The 19,762-nt window shown below is 43.1% G+C and overlaps 1 protein-coding gene across 2 annotated transcripts in view; it reads right to left on the bottom strand.

The window, feature by feature from the left end:
- The window catches only part of LOC6593304, a 36,166-nt gene extending 16,720 nt beyond the window's left edge, over positions 1–19,446 (bottom strand). For both annotated transcript variants that reach the window (XM_026987670.1, XM_026987669.1), the window contains exons 1-2: positions 18,683–19,446; positions 960–1,737 (exon numbers count right to left, since the gene is read on the bottom strand). In XM_026987670.1, the coding sequence (XP_026843471.1) occupies positions 960–989 (30 nt within the window). In that variant the 5' untranslated portion in view covers positions 990–1,737; positions 18,683–19,446. The remainder of the gene's footprint in view (positions 1–959; positions 1,738–18,682) is intronic.
- Positions 19,447–19,762: the final 316 nt, after the last annotated feature.

The following is a 19,762-nucleotide window of genomic DNA, read 5'->3' as shown; positions in this document are numbered from 1 at the left end:
AAGCACACATTACGGCACGGCACCCACCCATGCAATGCATAGCTAATTCAATTTTGCAATTGTTGTCAGCACTGTCAGCGCTTTGCATTTGAATAACATGCGGAATTTATTTCAATTAGCAAAGCCAGCCGCAAACTTGATGCCACTGAGCCGCAAAGTACGCTTCTGCAGCGAAGCGTGCGAATGGAATGGAAGTTGACCATCAAAGTCAGTGCAGACGAGGAAGGAAAGTGCCCGGGAGAGAGCGCTCAAGTTGCGAGAAGTCGTTGAGTGAATTTTTCCCTCCGCCTCAACGATGGCGGACGTAGACGCACTTACACAAGTTGGAATCAAAGTGAGTCGGTGGGGGCCGCCTGAAGTGGCGGTGTAAGAGCTTAGTCAGCTCTCTCTCTGGGAAAGTGGAGCTAATAATAAGCCCAATTGGGGAAGGTGGGTTTCCTTTCGTGCAAACTGAAAGGGATTTCCCAACGTGTCAGAGAATGGCTGGAGTTCATCAGTCACTTCTTTCCGAGTAGACTTCTGGCTAGCTATGCATTTTATGTGGAATATGGTAGGTAGTCTGATAGTTTCCGATTAATAATCGTTGAAGTACTTTTAAGGTGGCAAGTTAAAGTCTCAATAAAATTGTTGGTGAAACCGTTCAACCATATCTTTACGTCATTTCCCATTCCGAGTCTTTTCCCAGTCATTTAACAATCTGAAATTTTAATCCCTGCTTCCTGTTTGAATTTTGAATACTTTCCGCTAATCCAAAGGACCTATGTCATCCGGCACATGCGCGAGCACACGTAAACACACAATATTTGTTTTTAAAATTAATTATGCTTAATTATATTTGGGCTTAAAACATATGAGAATTTATTTTTTGTTCAGTCTCCCTTCTGCTTTCGTTTCGGTTCAGTTCGGTTAGGTTCCGTCGTTTTCTGGCTTTATGCATAAAGTATAACAAAAGAAATTACCTCATCATCGTAATTATCCTGCTCAGGCATGACTCGCTGTTTGTTGGCTTAAAGCGATGAATTTTACGGAAATCCGAGAGGGCGTTCCAGCCGGTTTTCGTCGGTGGTGGTCGTGTGTCAAGGCGGGGGGCCCGGGTACGGGTACGTCTGACAAATTAAAGAAGCCTCCGGTTGTTGTCTTTGTTGGAGATGTCGTCGTTCTCGCTCTCCTCCTCTCTGTCGATGTGTTTCGTTTACTTTATGCTTTTTGGATTGCTAATCGAATCTATCAATTTCCTTGGCCATAATTCGCCAGCGAGCTCTCTGTTAATTTGTCTTATTTTCAGAATTTATTGGCGCATCAGCTCGCTGAGGAGGCTGGCATCTTATTCAGTTTGTTGGCGGAATACCAGAAGTCACTTTCTAAGGCCTGCCGCTCTCGGTTCATGCTTTCGCGAAATACTTTCAAGCTTGTCCTTGACTTTTGCCAGCTGTCCTTCGGCCCATCTGCTTCCCCTTTGTGCTGCTGCCGGGTAATTATGACTGACTGTTGGTTGGTGTTGGTGCCGCTGTTTGACTTAGGAACTTGTCGTTTCGGGGATCCTTGTAATGCGCTTTTGCCGTTGGTTTTTCCTACCCGCCTTCTGTCTTCTGGGTCCTGAGTCTTCCTAATGAGCATACATTTTCAATTTCCCTGCTGCAGTCGTCGGCTGTTGTTTTTGGCCCTGTTGGTGTCTTTGTTGTTGGGAGGAGTCCTTCGCTCTGACACTAATGATGCAGCGTACTTTTAGGCCAAGCGCTAAATTGGAATAAAGTGTTGTGTTCGAGGGAGAAGAAGAAAAGAAGAAACACACACAATATTTTAGAAAATGCAGTTCTTGCTTAAACATTTCGTTGGCATGTTGTTGTTGGTGTACATTTTGTAGCTTGTTGTTGGTGTAGCTGTTGTTTTTGTTAGTGCCAATTGTTCTTTGTGTTTTAGTGGTTGGTACTTGTTTACGTTACTTTTTGTTAGTGTTGTAACTTTTCTTCTGTTGGTGTAGTTATTGGTGATGTTGTGTTTTGGTGTTGCTTTCCTTTTGTTGTTAGTGCCAATTTGGTGGGTTGGTGGTTGTGCTTTTAGCCTTGTAAGTGCTCTCATGCTTGTGCTGTATGTGTACATTGTGTGTGTGTGTGTGTGCTATGTGTGTGTTAGTTAGATGCATATGTATGTGCTGGTGCTTTTATAACATGACACATGTTTGCTGCATATTTTTGGGCTGCTTATGCAGTGCATATGTGTGTCAGTGGCACACACACACACACACACACACGTTTTGTATGTCGGTTAAGTAGTCTGGTGCTTAAATATATTTACATAAAACAAGGCACATTCAAAAGTTTCTAATTACATGTACTGGGGGGAAATATGGCTTTGACTTTGTGTTTTGTTGGGCTATTGTTGGTGTAATTGTTGTGTGCATACCACATGCGTGGGAGGAGGTGGTAAAACCTTTAAAAACTAATCTGTTTATTATGCAAAATGTTGATGCATGCAGCGAAGGAGAGGGAAGGAGTTGTGGTATTCTGCAGACACTTTAAACATGACTGTGTTTTCTTATGCAAATTTTAGCTCTTGCTAAAGTCAGGGTGCGGGTGTTTCGTGGCAAGGGGCAAGCCCCGAGTAGAGTGTTAATAGCATAACATTTTCAATTTAAGTTATGGCAAGTTTTTTCTTCGCTCCTGCTTCTCTTTCTAAGCAGCTTATTATGCAAAATGCATGCCACACACCAGCACACAGTACACGACGGATAAAGGGTCTAGGTGGCATAATATTCACAGAAGGAGCGATGGTTGGATTACAGTCTGGGGTTCGTTGGGATGAAAGTTTAAAGAAGGGGAGTTTGATAGATAGTTACACATTTCCGTAAACATAAACATATACCTCGTTGCCTGCCCAAAACTCAAGAGGATCTGAGTCCCCATAATCCCCAAGTAAAGAAAAGCTATGTTCTATCTGCGAGAGTATAGCATACGTATAATTACACCAAGCTTTAGCCTTCATAGTGCACTGAGGAAGACAAATGATACCGAAATTGCTTCACAATCCACTTTCCTGTGCTTCCCGCCTTCCCCAAGCAAAAAAACAGAATGAAACTTGTCCCCTAAGCGGGGCTTTGGCTTAAATAGCCAATGACACACACATAATCTACAATAGCAGACAGAGGGTGAGGTAGAGAAGAAGGCAAAGAGAATAGAGTCTGTATTTATTTGTTAGCCGTTCGCCTTAGTCATCTTTAGGGAGCATTCACTGTGTGCGCTCTCTGGTCTTTAGAACGCATTACAATGCACAAACTTTTAGCCATTGTCGGGGCTCTTGGCTTTGGCTTTCCCATGAACCCCAACACTCCCCAAAAACGTCAGAACTACTATAAATTAAAACGAAAAAAAGGAAGTATGAGCGAGTATGTATATAAGAAAAGAAAACAATTCCCATACAAAATATTACTCCTGGGAACAATGGGAAATATTTGATATAGCAGTCAACATAAATTTCATTAATTTTTACGTAGCCAAAATTGTTGGGTGAAGTTTTTTCTTGTGTTCCTGGTTCGTTTTTCCTGAGCAGCCAAGCGGCCAAGCTTTTATTGTTTTCATAAAAATGATTTTCCATTTTTTTTCCCCCTCCCCCCCCCCCACCAGACAATGTAGCATTCAAAAAATGCCATGCAGCAGTGGAAAATAAAGCAAAACCATTGCATATTTGGGGGCATACAGAAATTGTGGAGTATCTGCTGCTGACCAGAGGAGACAAAAGGGGCATATACGAGTATTTCCAACCATAAAAAGCATCCCCCGTGAAACATAAAGTATATCAAACAAGTGGAACTGCAACGGAAACCCTATGTTCTGCTGATGGGAAAGTTGTGTATTTTTTGTGGGTACAAGCTGCCAACATTACCATGAACTAAAGTGTGATCTAAGCCATTAAGTGTGCTCCAACGCTTGGCCCCAACTTGCGTCATAAAGCCATAAGAGCCACTCGTGGAAGCCGAACTACGGATGGAACTGCCACAAGTGATGGTTTCATAAACTAAACGAGCCGCAACATGAATATGTTGTTAGGTATATCCCCGTATACGAGTAGTAGTCCCATAAAAAAATTGAATCAGTGAGGCTCTTTGGAGAAGTTAAGTTATAGATGGAAATATTCAATAAATTAAAAATTGAGTTGTGGCACAAAACAATTGAAAAATTGCATTCAATTGAACTTTCCAGGCGTATCTGTTGCATAAATTAGGAAAACCTTTATTTTATGCAAGGCATTTAAATGTTATTTATGATGCAACCATTCATAAGCTCAACATTCCCACATTTCCACAGATTTTCCTATTTTTATTTTCTCTGCTCAAAATAAAAGTTATTCTTTCTTCCTCTTCCTGCCCGAACCGAAGGACTCTTGTATTTTGTTATCAACATGTTGACATTCGTTCGTGTGCTGCTGCTGCTGCTTTCGCCTCTGACATTTATTGTTTCTATCTCTCTCTCCCGTTGGCTGACTTCCGGCCCGAATGCAGCCGTGCGTAAGTCGCTTCCGCTTGAGAGCCGAGTGCCGTGGCTGCTGCTGCTGCTTCATAAAGTGCTACGCAAACGGGGCAGGCAGAGCCACTCGCATTGCACCGCATCGCACACTCGTATATCATTGTCATATGTGTGTATTTTCGTATCATTTTCATGGCATTTTCTAGAGAATTCTAAATTTATTGCTCCAATGAAGCGGCAAAACATCACAGCAGAGAGACACGCAAATCTACAACCATAAAGCATATGAATTGTTTGATTATATTAAAAGAAATCCACTCTCCCTCTCTCGCAACTGAAAAGATAACCCAAACTGTGTGTTTCGTGGAGATATTTTTTCACTTTTTGGGAGTTGGGGGTTTGGGGTTAGGGAAAATCAATTGCAGCCAAACAGCGCCGGTTATTCTCTCGCAGTGAGAACGTGTTGCACCCAAGCAATTTGTGAGGACACTTTTGTGGCTTTTGACGTTGCCGCCACAGTCGATGGTGGTGGTGGTGCTGGTGCTGCTTCTGCTGCTGGTACGTGCCACTTATATGGCATGGACCCTGGTCCCAGCAGTCAGCCCCATGCTGCACGTAAGCCGTAAACGTTTTTGGTGGATTTGTGTGGCGTGGCTGTGGCGGTGTGGCGGTGTCTGGGCTGTACGACAGTCATAATGTTTCATTAGTGGCTGGTTCGCCGCTCCTTGACAGCGAATCGCTTGTAGTTGTTGGCTTCCCTGGAGGATACAGGAGAGGAACGGATAGGTGTAGGAACTGCAATCAACTTGAAAGTTGGCCAAAGACTTTTGCGGTAATCATGTTGCCCGCAGAAGCTGCCAAAGGATCTGATTGAATGCATGTCAATCATTAGGTTGTGCACAAATTTTTTGAAGTTTCCGTTGGAGAGTATATTTCTGCAGGAAAAATCCATATTAAAGTGTATCTAAACCTTCGTTGCGCAGCATTACCCTTTCTTTTCTGTTTATCAACACTTACACAGTACTACGTTCTGCCCCAACGACACTTCAACAACGAAATATTGCGTAGCATAAAATTAGGCGGGGATCATTAAATGGGGCAAGGCAGTGGCACTGGCAGTGGCGGTGGCAACTCTTGCTTCCGTTGGCGTCCCCAATGCGACAACAGCCTCCACCCTCACGGGGCCCGATGGCTACGACGGTGGTTGCACATTAGTTTTAATGCATGTTTCATGCGCCATTAGGCTTAATTAGTGGCATTCTACCACCCACCACACACAGCACCCAGCACCCAGCACCCACCACCCAGAGTCCCCTCTCCTTCCAGACTCCATTCCCCTCTAAATGAGTTTCACTGTAGCGCCGGTGGAGGTCAATGGGGTTGGGGACATGGTGGCGATGGTGCAGTCAAGCTTTAACTGCCTGTCGTTTGGCCTGCAATTTTTGTTATTGTTGCTGCACGTTGCATACAACACTTTTAATGCAGCAGCCATACATTTATTTTAAGGCCACGTACGCACACATATTCACGTACGGAGGAAAAATTAAGATTTAATTAAGAAAAATAATAAATGCTTTTGGCTTGAAGCGACGCAGAGCAGACTCGACCCGGCTTAAAGCAGAGCCAAATAAATTGTCTCTTACGGCAGGACATGAAAAAGACTGCGCGCCTGAGCCTTTGGTAAGCCCTGAAGGCAGCTCTACTTTCATTGCCAGGGCCATTCATTCCCTTTGCCATTTCCTCTCGTATTTCTCCGAAAATTGCGAGCAACAATGCCCGAACCGAATGCCAAATATACTCGTGGTACAGTAGATGTCCGCCCATTGCCACTGGCATTCGGATTGTCCTTCAGATTGAAGTGCCTTTCCCTTTCTGTTGCTGGTGTCGGAGATGAACTTTTGGACACTCGTACGAGTGGATGGTACTTCTACAATAAAGCCATGCTTTTTGTGGAGAAAGTTTTCAAGGGACTCCATTATGTCTAAGTTTTCTTGGGCGGAGGAATGCAAGAGTTGAAGTCTCAGTATAACTCTTTCCTAATAAGAAACTCTCTCAGTCAATTAAGCCTTTAATATCGAATGCATCTACCTACTAAATCTCTTCATAACTCACATTTTTCCCATAACATTTTTCCACTGGTTTGAGTAAAAATTTCTCTCAAGCCACAACCCTCTCGCCAGTCTCGCAGCAACATGAACTTATTTACTACGATATATTCCAGCTGATTTGGCGGCTCATCTCTGGTTGATTCGAGATACTTCCGCCGAATGGCGCCAACACTTTATGGCCAACAGACTTCAAGCCCAAGACGCGTCGGCTTACGGCCCCCATAAACAGAGGAGGCAGGTCCATGGCTAAGTAGAGACAGGGCCCGTCGTTCAGAAAGGAGTCATGGCTGAGAGACGGAGGCATTTGCCCAGTGAGGCAAACAAAATGTTCGACATGTTTGCGATTGCCCAGACAGAATACAGAACGACGAGAAGCAGTAAAAAGATGGCCAAAAGACAACTCAAAGTGGCATTCCCATTCCCATCCCCGTCCACACTGCCCCGCTTGAAGCAAGTCTAGTTAACTCGGCCAGAAGCGACAGCAGTTTGTTCAATTGTAAAGCGAGGCATAAAAGCCAAATTAGAACGAAAGTCAGCCAATGTAAATAAACAAACAGGAAAGAAAACAGGCATTTAGAGTTGGTCGAAGCATTAAATACCCTTGAAGTCTGCCTGTACATCTATTTTGTAGGCTCCAAAATGGTTCCTTCGCTGCTTTGAAAAACCTGAATACCCTCTTTCGAAGAGTATTACTGCAAGCAGACAACAAATGACTAGAAGGAAGAGACATTTCCCTGTCATTCGCTTCGTTTTTCGATTTGTCTCTCCTCTGTGTTTTTTTCTCTGGGGTAATTTCAGTGAAAATTTATGGCCCACATTTCCAGAGAACATTTTTCACCTTGTAAAAGTCAAGACCACGCAGGCAAAAACAGTCGGCAAGCGCGAGCTCATAGAATTATTAAAACAAACAGCGTGCGCCTGCACATGAAAATACATTTTACAATAATAAACAGGGACCCCAAAAATGTTTAACCCTGAGACAATGGGCAGACAATGGTTGGCAGCAGACTCGAAGAGAGACGATGGCAAAAGTGCATGCAGCTCCATAAACAGAACCGCAAAACGTTCGATTTCTGATACAGATCAAAGTAAATGGGGCAACCAGAAACCATCCCCTGAATCTGCAGATAAACAAAGTGTAGGTTCAAGTGCTGATGACCCATTCCGTGAAGGGTCGTGTGCCTAGAGATTTTCCGGATTTTCTCGGACTCTTCTCGGACTCTTCTCTGTATTTATCTGACTTTATTCGTACACCTTTGATAGATTTACAACTAAATAAAGACTTTTGCCGAGTCTTTCATGTATATTCTAAGTAATCCAGAGGCAAATGCACGGTTCACAATAAATATATAGGAAAAAAACAAATAATAGCAGGTGAAAAACAATTTCTAGGAATACTTTTCTACATGAAAAATTTACTTGATTTTTATTTAATTTTCTGTCTCTCTATCACCTATTTAATTCAATGGAATTCAACCTTTTATAAATATTTAATCTATACTCGTATTCCCCTCTTGTCAGCAGATTTCCAGCCTCAAATTAATTATTCCACCTACAAAAAACTTACCACTTTATTCGTAGTACCATCCACATCCCTGGCGGCATGGAGGCGGAAGTAGAGGCAGAAGCGACCACGACCACACATTATTGATCTCCCTGCACTCTGCCCCACCAGAGGAAAAGCCCTCCCTAAATTACTATAAATAACAAGAGAATGTTTTGCTTATTGTGGCACAAAGCTTTTAATGTACAACTCGGCGTATACAGAATATTTTACATTAAGCCAACAAACAAAGCCCGCCCCCCAAAATTGTGGCTGGGATGTTTGGGGGGAGGTGCTCTCTAGGTAAAACCAGATGATGATGGAGATGATTTTGGCATCAATTTCTGAGGTCAGCAGCGACCCGGAATTTGACAGACAGTTTTGACAGACAGATCGGTGGCATTGGTAGAGCCGCCACAATGTAGTAGGTGTGTTCTGTTGGTGCCTGTGTGGCTCCCTCAATTTAATTCCCATAAAATTAAAATTGGAAATCTCCTTCCCAGGGGAATTGTGTGGTTGAACCGCGTTAAAAATCCTCCAATTAAATAACATTATTTATTTAAAGGTCGGACTCACGCAGGGAGTGCGAGAGAGTGGGAAGTGCATTAATTAAAACACGCCAGCAAATATAGCATAATTGAAAAATGCTTTAACAATGGCATAAAAACAACAAGAAATGGTGATGTATGGGAGATTATTTCGAATGGGAAATACCCTGGACGATATTGAGATACTAGCTCTATAATGACCAATCTTTTCAGGCTGGTTTATATCTATATAGAATCTAATGATAACTATTCAGAATGATTATATACAAATCTAAGCAATATCATACCTATTTTTAACATAATAAAATATTTTTCAAAAATTTAGACACACTAAAAGGATGTATCCATTGATATATCCAACTTCTTTTATCCGAAAACTGCCTTTTCTTATACCCTTTAAACCGCCAAACACACACATATATTACCCCCTGAAAGGTTTCAATAAAATAAATAATACGAAGAAACAACAAAATTTATTAATGCCCCAAATGGTTTTCCATTTCGACCGCATCAAGCAGATAATATATTACACACAATAGATATATCCATAAGATAAATATATGTATGTATGTACGTATATGCCAATATTGAATTGAAAATACACCATTAGCTGGCAATTCTCGAGTACATTTTCAATTGAAACGAAGATCGCACGCTGATTGATGTTTATGGGGCATAATTTGTTCTCGAAAGAACAGATATATGTACATATATGTATTTCCAATATACATATCTGTACATTTAGAGATGCGAAATCTGCTGTGTGTGTGGCCAGGTGAGGCAATGCCTGATTGAGTAATAGTTGCATATTATACTCGTAAATGTCTAAAGTTCAAAGTATATTGTTAAATATATACATATACGTGAAAATGGTGCTTGATTTTTCCCTCGTTTAAATTTTGGACTGAAAAGAGCCACAACTATTAACTGGCCACAAATGATGTCATTATTGTATATTGATTGCGCTTTCGCCAGACCCGAACACCACCTGCGGATTCTACCCGGAGACCTACCGACTGACCACCTGCAAATAATTTCACATCCATTCGAATCCCCTTCTCATTCGCAATACCCAATTATTGCATATTTTCTCTCTCCAGATAACCGCTCAGAAGTGAAGCTTGCCAGGTGCAGTTTCCTTTGTCGAAGGAATAACATAAATATATATTGGGGAAAATTCCATTTAGAGGCCACTTAATAAGCCGGGGCCACAAAAACTCATTACCTTCCCAACAATTTGATGAAAATTGATAGAATCCCTGAGGTGGGGATGGGGTTGGCGATGGGCGGAGGCCACAACAGAACATCAAAAACGATTTTCAAATGCAGCTCTTTACAAATGGAATGCGGCAATGGGAAAGGAAACTTTGCCAATGTCCTTGCCACATGCAACCATGCGACCAGCGCAAAGCGGGGGGCGGGCAGCACATGGTTTAAAATGAGGAACCGCAATCGAGCCACTGCATTGCTGCGATTCTTGGGATTCTTGCCCTCCATTTAACCATCATAATTTTCATTTTCCATTGCTATTGCTATTGCTTTTTCAATTGATTGATAATCAGTCTTTTTTTACCGTTTTCCCCTTAGCAATTGCTGTTGCAGTTGTTCGTGTCTAATGAATTATTCATGGAATTCATTTCGCATTGGCCGCTTAAAATGACCGGAAAATTGCATTATATGCATTCCAAACGGGTGGGTGGGGGTTGGGGGTGGTATATGGGTGGCTTTTCCACTCGAACATGTCACTTGTGCATTAAGGTCATCCCTGGGCATGTCACTGATGTCCGGCACTGTCTCCCTGTATCCCCCCATGGTCGCCATATAACTATCACTGGCACTGCCGTCGTGTCCTGTCCTGTCCTGCCCCGCGGCAAAAAAAGCATCAAATATACATGGCCCAATGCCATGGCTCTGGCTCTGGCCTGTGCATACTGGGCATGCGGCACAGAAAAGTGTCACGAAAACTGTTAAAAAGCGCTTCAGCAACTTTCACAATCAACCAACATGACAAAAACTGGATGTCCCCGCTACCCGAAAGAGAAACAGAAGCAAAAACTAGTGTCAAATACAAATACAAAAGGATGAAATGGCAGAAACTTGCTGCATAAGTTGCACAGATAGGGTTGGGAAGGGATGGACGGCGTTGAAGGAAAGCCTGAGTTTCAGGGTGGTCAACGAGGTAACGGTAGGAATGGCCAGAGGCTATGAGGGGGAATGGTAATAGGGTGACCAGTTAGTAAGCACAAAATGTTGTCAGACTAAAAGAATAAACAATGACCAAAAATACGAGCTTTTTAAAACGCCAAAAGGCGACGCTTATATGCACTTTTCGTTTTGGCTGTGAAATATGGGAAATAGAAAGAAAAGGTGTCTGCAATGGTACTTCTACATGATCCATCTATCAATAATATATCAATATATCCATTAAATAATCAATTATTTCCTAGCATATTAGCGGAATAATATTTGGAGCAGTAAATACTTTGTATTCCTACAGCCCGTCGTATACTTAATATTTCATTGAATAAATACATTCAATGCATTTTATAAATTAATTATATTTATATCATGACTGCCATCTGATTCATATGGTTTATAATAAATATGACTGCTTTTTTTGGTATTAATAAAATCTCTGACTTTTTACAAGTATATTTTGTATGCTTAATTTTGCATTAAAAATATATTTGATTAGATTATTTTCTGATTTATGTGTGGTAAAGATAATAGATCATGATATCGTTGTATACATTTATTGTGCCTTTGTGGTTTATGGTTTATTTTGTATTATATATTGATAGTTTCATATATTATTCATATCGATTAATGATTTCTCATAGTTTAATGAATGCGAATGCAAAATGCATATATTAAGTGAATACTTTTCCTCTTTCCCCAAGTAATAAAAAATCACTCATCCTCCGAAACGACTCCCCACATTACTATCTTCCACTTTCACGTTTCGACAAAAACCATTCAGATTCAATCAGTTTTCCAGCAAAGAATCACTCAATAAACGCTTTATGTGCCCATCTGAATAATCAGCTACTATATCTGATATATGTGGGGTATAACGGGCTATAAAGAGTAGGACGAGAGACGAAATGGCTGTTGAAATGGAATTTTTAGTGCATGGACATCAGGGAGACGTTAGAGGCGACAGAATGCATTGGGTCGGGCACAGGCGGCGCATACGTTGAGGCGCAAATGACAATGAAAAGTGCTTTGTGCACGTGTTGGTGTTAGTGTGTGTGTCCCACTCTCTTTCTCACTCTCTGTGTTTCAGTGTGTGTGTGTGTGTGTGTATCTGTGTGTAATGTGAGTCTTGCGTGAGCTAAACGCAAATAATGAAAGTAGAGCGGGCGGGGGCCTTCTCCTTCTGATGATGGAAGGGTGGCAGCGGCAGCAGTCAACAAGCGAGCGCCAAGTGAAAGTGGAAAGTGCACTCGACAAGTGCATCAGTGTGGGTGTTAGAGCTACATCTCTCTGTGTTTGTGTGCGTGTGTGTGATGCTGCAGAAGTTCTTTACGCGTATGAGAGGGTGTTGCATCTATATGTGTGTGACAGGGGGTGTTGAAGCGACGGCAGCTGCTGCTGCTGCTACTGGAAAATCCTTCTGCGGCACTACTTATTCCGCATACTTTTAGGAGAGAGCCGGCGCTCAAGATAAATAGCTGTGGGTTCCGTGCTCTCCCTCTTCCATGCCTCCGTTTTGAAGAGAACTCTCACCTTTCCTTTCCGAAAAAAGTGCTCAAGTATTTTTCAGCGGAAAAAAAGATGAGCAAAACTTTTGCGAAACTCGAAACTCGCTCTGGTCATAATTATGTTAATTAAGTTGGAGGGAAAAAAACAAAAGTTTTCGCTGGGGATGCCCCACAGTATGAACATATGCCACGAAGGGGCGCAATTTACGCCGCTCAAATGAAGCAAACGATTTAAATTCAAATTTAAATAGCCTTCACGCGAATGGGATTCTCCTTTCAGCTTTCCCTCAAAATCGCGATTTCTTTTGGGCTTTCCCCCGAAACGCTTTTCCTTTGGCTTTCCCTGGGATCCGCATCACTCGAATGCGCTGCTCCCTTGGCGAGGGATTCCTCGAACCCAAACACACATGAAGCCAGAAGGGTGTTCCACGTACTCGAGCCACGTTTTTATTTGCATATCATTTAGCGTTCGTAAAGGCTGAGGAATGTGTGCCCGGGAAAACCCAAGAAAAAAGCCTAAGAAAAACTACCTGAATGCATACGCGTACACTCAGAGAAATGAACCTTCGATTGCCGTATACACTTTGAAAAGAGAAGGTGCCGAAGCTGCAGATCCATCTTTCTAATGAAAGATATATGAGTATCATTCCAAGAAAGTTGTTGGAGCCAGTACATAAATACATACATGAGTTAGGAGTGCATTTCTCTCTCTCTCCCCAAAAACATCATACCCTCCCTCCAAAGGGAAGGCTACAAAGGTAAGCGAGGTAAGAGAGTAAGCGGCAGGGGAGAGGTAAAGCAACTCAGTCAGCAATTTGCTTTAATATTAAATGTCTAACGAACCGTAAGAAATATGAACGTGTTGTATAGTTTGATGTGAACGCATTTAAGCCCCGAATGTAATGTTAGAAATCATTCGGGGATTCGGGGTACACGACGGCAATAGGAAAGGGGATGGCGGGGTTTTGGGTCTGGCCTGGCCAAGTGCTCCACAAGGTTGAATGGACATGACATTGAGCAGCATTCAAGTGGGTGTGCCTGTTTGTGGGTGGCTTCAAATCTTGTCTGCAAATAAACTTTCCTCAAACTTTGATTAAGTTTTGCTCTCTGAGAAGGCAGAGAGACTTTCTCCACCCCATCTCTCTTGCAATTTCTCTCTTTCTCTCCCGCTTAGTAAAACTTTTGAGAGTCATTTGCCTAGAGGAATATGTTTGTCCGGGAAACCTAATGATTTTCACAGTTTAATTGCTCACTCTCAAAAGTTTTTGAGTGAATTAGGTGAGCATTTTCTTTGGAGTTTTGATAGATATATTTTATGCTTTTTGTGGAGGAGTTTTACGGCAGATGACAAGGATTTTTCATCCATCATCTTTGGAATTTGTGCATATGGAGTGAATATCTAACGAATTCCTCAACTTCTGTCACAGATGCCTTTATCTGTTCATTCAATTTTTCAATATTTGATTATATATACTCAGGATTCTATCTGTTCACAACTTTCGAGGCAAACCATGTTCCAGTTACCGTCTCAAGCTCAAAATTGTTGCGTCTTCTGGGCTGTTCTGATGCTCTGCTCGGCGTTGAGAGCTCGGGTAATGTAATGATGGTGGTGTATCCCCATGGTATTGCCCCACGTGAGTGTATTTGTGCTAGAGTGTATCTGTGAGATGTCTGTGTATGGATACGTGTCTGCTGCCTCTCTGTGCCTCTGTCTCGGTCTGTATGCAAGGTGAAGGAGCGCTTCAGCAGCAGCAGCATTCAAATTTAAATACAAATGTTGCACGTACCCTCGTAGGTGTGTGTTCGCCTGGTAGGGAGATATATCTCTGGCTATAACTTTGTACAGGTGTGTGTGCGCATACAAGATGTATGTGTGTATGTGAGAGTGCGCTCATTTGGGTGATTGCGCTGCTAAGGTTTAATAAAGCAACACCAAGACGACGTCGACGAGGACAATTACGTGGAATTGCGTGAAGAAATGGCTGCCATTCCGGGAGAAGGCACCTCTCGGTACGGCTCGGTTACGGGTACGGCTAGTACTCGTATAATAAAGCAACTTGCTGGCATAATTGGCAGCCCCAGCCCCCCACACAGTAAAATAAAAAAAGGAGGCCCTGTGCCACGCAGAACTTCAAATTGAAATGAAATGAAGTGTGAAGCGGCAGGCAGGCGGCAGCATAGCATTTTCCCTCCTCTGAATCCCGACTTGGGTTGCTTCTCCCCTCAACGAAATAATTCATCTCCAAGAGTGTGAATGTTCTACAGGATCTTTCCGGATGTGTATATAATTGTTTTCTTTTGGCGGCGGTGCGTTTGTTTAGCTTAATTAAAAGGCCCAAATGCAAACACCAAAGTGTGCGCGTGGAGCCTTGGCCCACAAAAAAAAAATGTAATTTATACGCAGAATACCGGTAGGCAGAGATATATATATTTTTTATACGTTTTGGACAAGGTCCTCCTCCAGCTTCTGCCCTCGAGTTGGGCGCGTGATAGGTCAAGATTGTAAGTCGAGATTCGAGCAGAATTTCAAGATGCTTCTAGGGAATGATGGCCCCAAAAATGTGCACAGAAAGTTTCCTAATTATTCATGAGATACAAAAATCTTCAGAAGGTCCTGCCGAAACCATTTAGGACACCATTATCCCCAATCCTTGTTCCATTTAAAGATAGTTTCTCATATTTCAGCTTCAATTTCACGATCACGACTGGAAGGCATCTCTAATCTGCCACCTGCTGCTGCTGGCTGCCTCCCGTTGACAGTTGGCTGTTGTGGATCTGCCACTGCCACGGCTACTGCGCTGTGTGTTGGCCAGCAGTTTGTACAGCAAAAAGCAATTTGGTCTGCCAGCAAGCGGGCTGGTTCCTCCGCCTTTGACAGCCTTTTGTGTTGCTTTTGGGAAACAACTATTGTTGTTGCTGTATTGCGGTGTTGACACCCCGCTGGCTTTGGCACTTCAATTTTATAGCGACAGCCGTGGCATCAACAGCAGGAGCCGCAGCGCACAAAAAAAAGGGAAGGAAAATTCGCGCATCCTCCATCGCACCTGCCTAATGGTCCGTGTGGTCCGTGCCATAACCGGACATTGGGGTGGCCATAACTTTAATATGCTTACGCAGAGAGAGCGACAGAGAAAAAAGGCAATGTAGATTCTATTTTTTTGCATTCCGTTTTTTTGGTACATAATCTAGGCTATTAAAATTCAGTGCTGCGGTATGACAGTGCGTATACGTAATGCGGCATGATTGCCCCCAACGAAAATTGGGTAGTCAAAGTGGTCTAGTAATTGCCGAGATTTGTGAATGAAAAGGAAGAGATTTTCGGGGTTTTTTATGGGTTGATTTTTGGGGGGAAACCACACAAAATTCATTCATTCATCCATCATCAAGCCGCTGCACTGCCATCATCTGCAGTCGCGCCTAGACACAAACATTTTCCTAATGATTGTGTGAGAACTAAGCTCCTTAATCAGACCTTAGGGCAAACGTTTCACACCCATCCATCCACATCCATCCATCCATCCATCCATTCATCCAGAGAAACCATAATATTTTCTGTGGGTGATGCCTGCGGCCTTGGCAAAAAGTTGCTTCCCCAGCATAGTTTTCCTTGCCCCAACACTTATCCTCATGCCGCCCCTCTACACATTTTCCTTACCCCCTTCTCACTCACGTTAATTAAAACGCCGAGCAAACACGAAGGCGCCTCTACTTCGAGTGGATGGATGGCGCTGGAGTGGAGTGGAAGTGGAGCTTCTTCCGGCAAGAATGTCATGGAAGGAATGTCAAGCCTATGGCCATCAATCAAAATGCCTAAATAAAATGTTTGTTCTCTCTACAGGGCTGGGGGTTTTCCGGATAATAATGTGCAGTGACTGAGGAGAGCAGCATGGAGCTCCATCGAGTATGCAAAAGTATTCGAATCCAAATGTTTGCAGCTGTCGAAAATGAAGAGACCATAAAATGTTGCTGTTGCTGTTGCTGTTGGTGGCGCAACCCAGGAACAAGGCGAATGAAATTTATTGCCTCTGTTGTGATAAACGTGACGCGCTATGGCTAAAGGCCACGCCCCCTCTGAGAGGCGGAGGCGGAGTGGAGCAAACGAAGGACACTTTCCAAGTGCCTGTTAAATTTGATTTGTGTGTGTGTGGCGGCTGTATCTGCAGGATGTGTCTTAGACCAAAAGGAATCTTTGAAATGCGAATGCGAATGCCCGACAACAGGTTAATGTGCCCCCGAAGAGAGGCATGGTGGAGAGTTGTGGGGGCGGTGGGGCTGCCAGTTTGAATAATGAGGGGCAGATTGATGATCTTTAATGGCTGAACTTTCGTGGTACAAGTTGGACAAATTAAGTTGTACGGCAGATTACTTTCTGCTGAGATATTAGCCTGGAAACGGATGGGATAGGGTTCTCCTCTCGGCGGACAAACTTTTCAACTATAAATTTTCGCATTTTTATGAAATTTCATTTCTCCTTTCCCGTTTCCTAGTCTTCCCACCCCCCCGCCGGGGTTCAATCAACTTCAGCATGAACGCATTTCCATTCCCAAATTTGTGTCCAACCTGGCGTATGCTTGATATTGGCCCCGAAATTCCCTATCCCTCATCTCCCTGCCGCCTTTTCCGTTCCGTTCCGTTCTGTCACGCCAATCGCTTTAGTAGCTTGTTTTGACATTTTTCCCTTTTCCACTTTTTCCTTTGTTTGTTCTGCTGCCACCCATTTTTTCCGGCATTTTCCGACGCTTTTTTCGCCAGGCTTTTCATACCTTTGCGCCTTGTTGCAGCCCGTTGCCGTTGGCCCGAAATAAGCCTAAGAGCTAAAAAATTCAGACTCCAAAAAAAGAGGAAAATTCCGCGGAAATTCCAGCAACTGCATTTGCATTTCATTTTTCACTGCTTTCTCCACACTTTCTGGTTGATTTCTCTTCATTTTCTCTGCGTTCGGTTTGTTGTTGGTTTTTTGCGGGTTTTGAGGATATGCTGGCCAAGCCAAAAAGTTGGCCAAATTCAAGGCTTAGATAAAGACTGTTTGGAAATTAATGCGAGATTTCTTTCCTTCTTTGGGCTTCCGCTGTCTGTTTTTGGCAGCAATCTTGGCTTTTCGCAGTGCCAGTAGAGATGGTGATAAGGTCTGGTCTGGTCTGTCTGCTCCTGTTTCTGGGCTTGAATTTAACCTCAAAAATTTGGGCCAGTAAACGCATAAAAGGGAAACCCCCGTTCACACACACACAGGGGTCCGATTCTCTGTACATCACGTGCATGTTGTTGCTGCTGATGTCGGTTCGCATTTTCAGGAGGCAATAATCGTAAAATAAAAATTCGTGCCAAGCCACACAGAAGGTGACCAGCTACCCTAAGTATTTGCCCGTCGATTGAGCATATTGGTTATCGATAGAAGGCGACTTTTACCTTGAGGGGATCTGGGAGATACTTTTGCAGCAGTATTTACGAAGTAGATGAAATATTTTCAAAAATATGAAGCATTTCTGGGAGATCTCCTGTTTGATACAGCCTCATATTGGCTCTAGATGGAACAGAATGTTACTGAAACACTCAAATCTATTTATACTCCAATTCGTATTCAACTGGAAGATATATTGCCAACAGATATGAAATATAACCTCCACTTGAGTGGTCAATCTACCCATATCGTATCTGGGGCATCTTCCCTATTTGATTGATCAACTCTACCCACAAAAAAAGAGAATAAATTCTACCTGATCTAAGAATTACCTTTCAAATAATTACATTAAATATTCCCCAACAATCAGGATCAACTGTTCCAAGCTTCTGCCCTCTGGATAGAGGTCTAACACTGCCCCTCGCGACAAGGTCAAAAAGCTGACGCTTAATATCCTGCGGCAACAGAGAATTAACGGCAGAGTCCGTTCGATGTCGACAAGCAGCGCCATCGATGAATGTTGGAAAAAGTTCAAAGAGCGCAAAATTCGATGGAAAATGAAAATAAATATAAAATTAGCAGTAAAATTACTCACTGAGGGGCAGAAGAACAGACAGCAGCAGGATGAAGGATGAAGTAGGTTTGGTGCTGGGGGTTAGAGGTTAGAGGATATTCTTGGAGGATACAGAGTTAGCATGCAAACGCGTTAAAATGCGAAATTCAATTTGGCAGAGAGACAGGGACAGAGACAGGCAAAAGGCATGCTACAGGAGGAGAGTATCTCCCGCAAAAATTCGGTGAAATATGTCTGTGCTTTTTGTGTTGGGTGGAATTTTGTTTCGTTTCGTTTAAAGTGTTTAATTTTAAAGGCAGGAAGAAGTACGGTTTTCTGTGTGGGGTGGCATGGGGGGTTTCACTCACCACAATGCGCCTGACACGTGTCATTTTGCGGTAATCGCCCAGCTTGAGGCTTGGCAGGCCAACAATTTCCCGGGATTAGAATTTGGGGGCGGACTGAAGGAGAGCTCTCTCCTTCTGGGCAGATTTTTTGATGGTCGCCTGTCAGCTGCACTGCGTACGGGACCGTATGTACAATTAGCGACGGCAAAATGCAGAGCCCAGAGCCTCCTCAACACCGCATTACACTCCACTCAAGTTCCTTTTTGCTTCTGGCAGCAGCACAACACTAAGCAACAACACACTCGAGTTCGTTCCACTTTCTCTATTACTTCTATTGTTTATAGATATTTTTTGTCCACAAAAATATTCAATTTCGATTTTCTTTGGTGTTCATCCACGGGGGTTTTGCTTGAGTTTCTCGTATTCTTGGGGCCCTGTTCAACGGAGCTCTCTCTTCTCTCTCTCCCTCTGTGTATCGACCGCTGCGCCAAAAGTCTCAGATGAAACTGAATGGGGCCCGAGATTGGCACACAGATGAAATACCCCTGGAAAAGTCCATGTGGCCAGGCAGGCCAGGCCGCGCCGCCTGACTCGGGCAGCAACAATACTGCGGCAGTGAGAGCGCACTGGCTCTCTTTCTCTATCTCTCTCGCTGGCCGACTCTCTTTCGTTTGAACTGTTGTTGTGCTCTCTGCACACGTTGCGTATACGTAGAGGCAAAAGCAAAAGCCAGCTGGGGCGCACTGTGGTGTGGAATATGAGAAGAAACGGATGAAAGTCACGTGCGGGGAACACATTAATCATCACAATAAAATATAAAATAATATACTAAAATAACTAATATACAATCATGCTTGAATAATTTTTAAAAATAAGCTAAAAAGCTATAGATATTTTCATACTGACAGGAGCTTACTTTAGTTCAAATGAGAGTTTTCCTGCATAGTAGAATAATTTCCCCCTGCCATATCATTTCCGCCCAGTGTTTCGGCTCCTCTTTATGCCTTCAATATTTTCTTGCAGTGTGAAAGAGAGAAAAGGCTCGCTTTACTTTTACTGAGAGAACGAACCGTCGGAGAGAGCGCTTTCACAAATAACAGT

Source organism: Drosophila persimilis, unplaced genomic scaffold, assembly GCF_003286085.1.
Source record: "Drosophila persimilis strain 14011-0111.01,24,50 unplaced genomic scaffold, DperRS2 tig00000124-arrow-pilon, whole genome shotgun sequence".
Lineage (NCBI taxonomy): Eukaryota > Metazoa > Arthropoda > Insecta > Diptera > Drosophilidae > Drosophila > Drosophila persimilis.
This window is presented reverse-complemented; position numbering and strand designations above follow the sequence as displayed.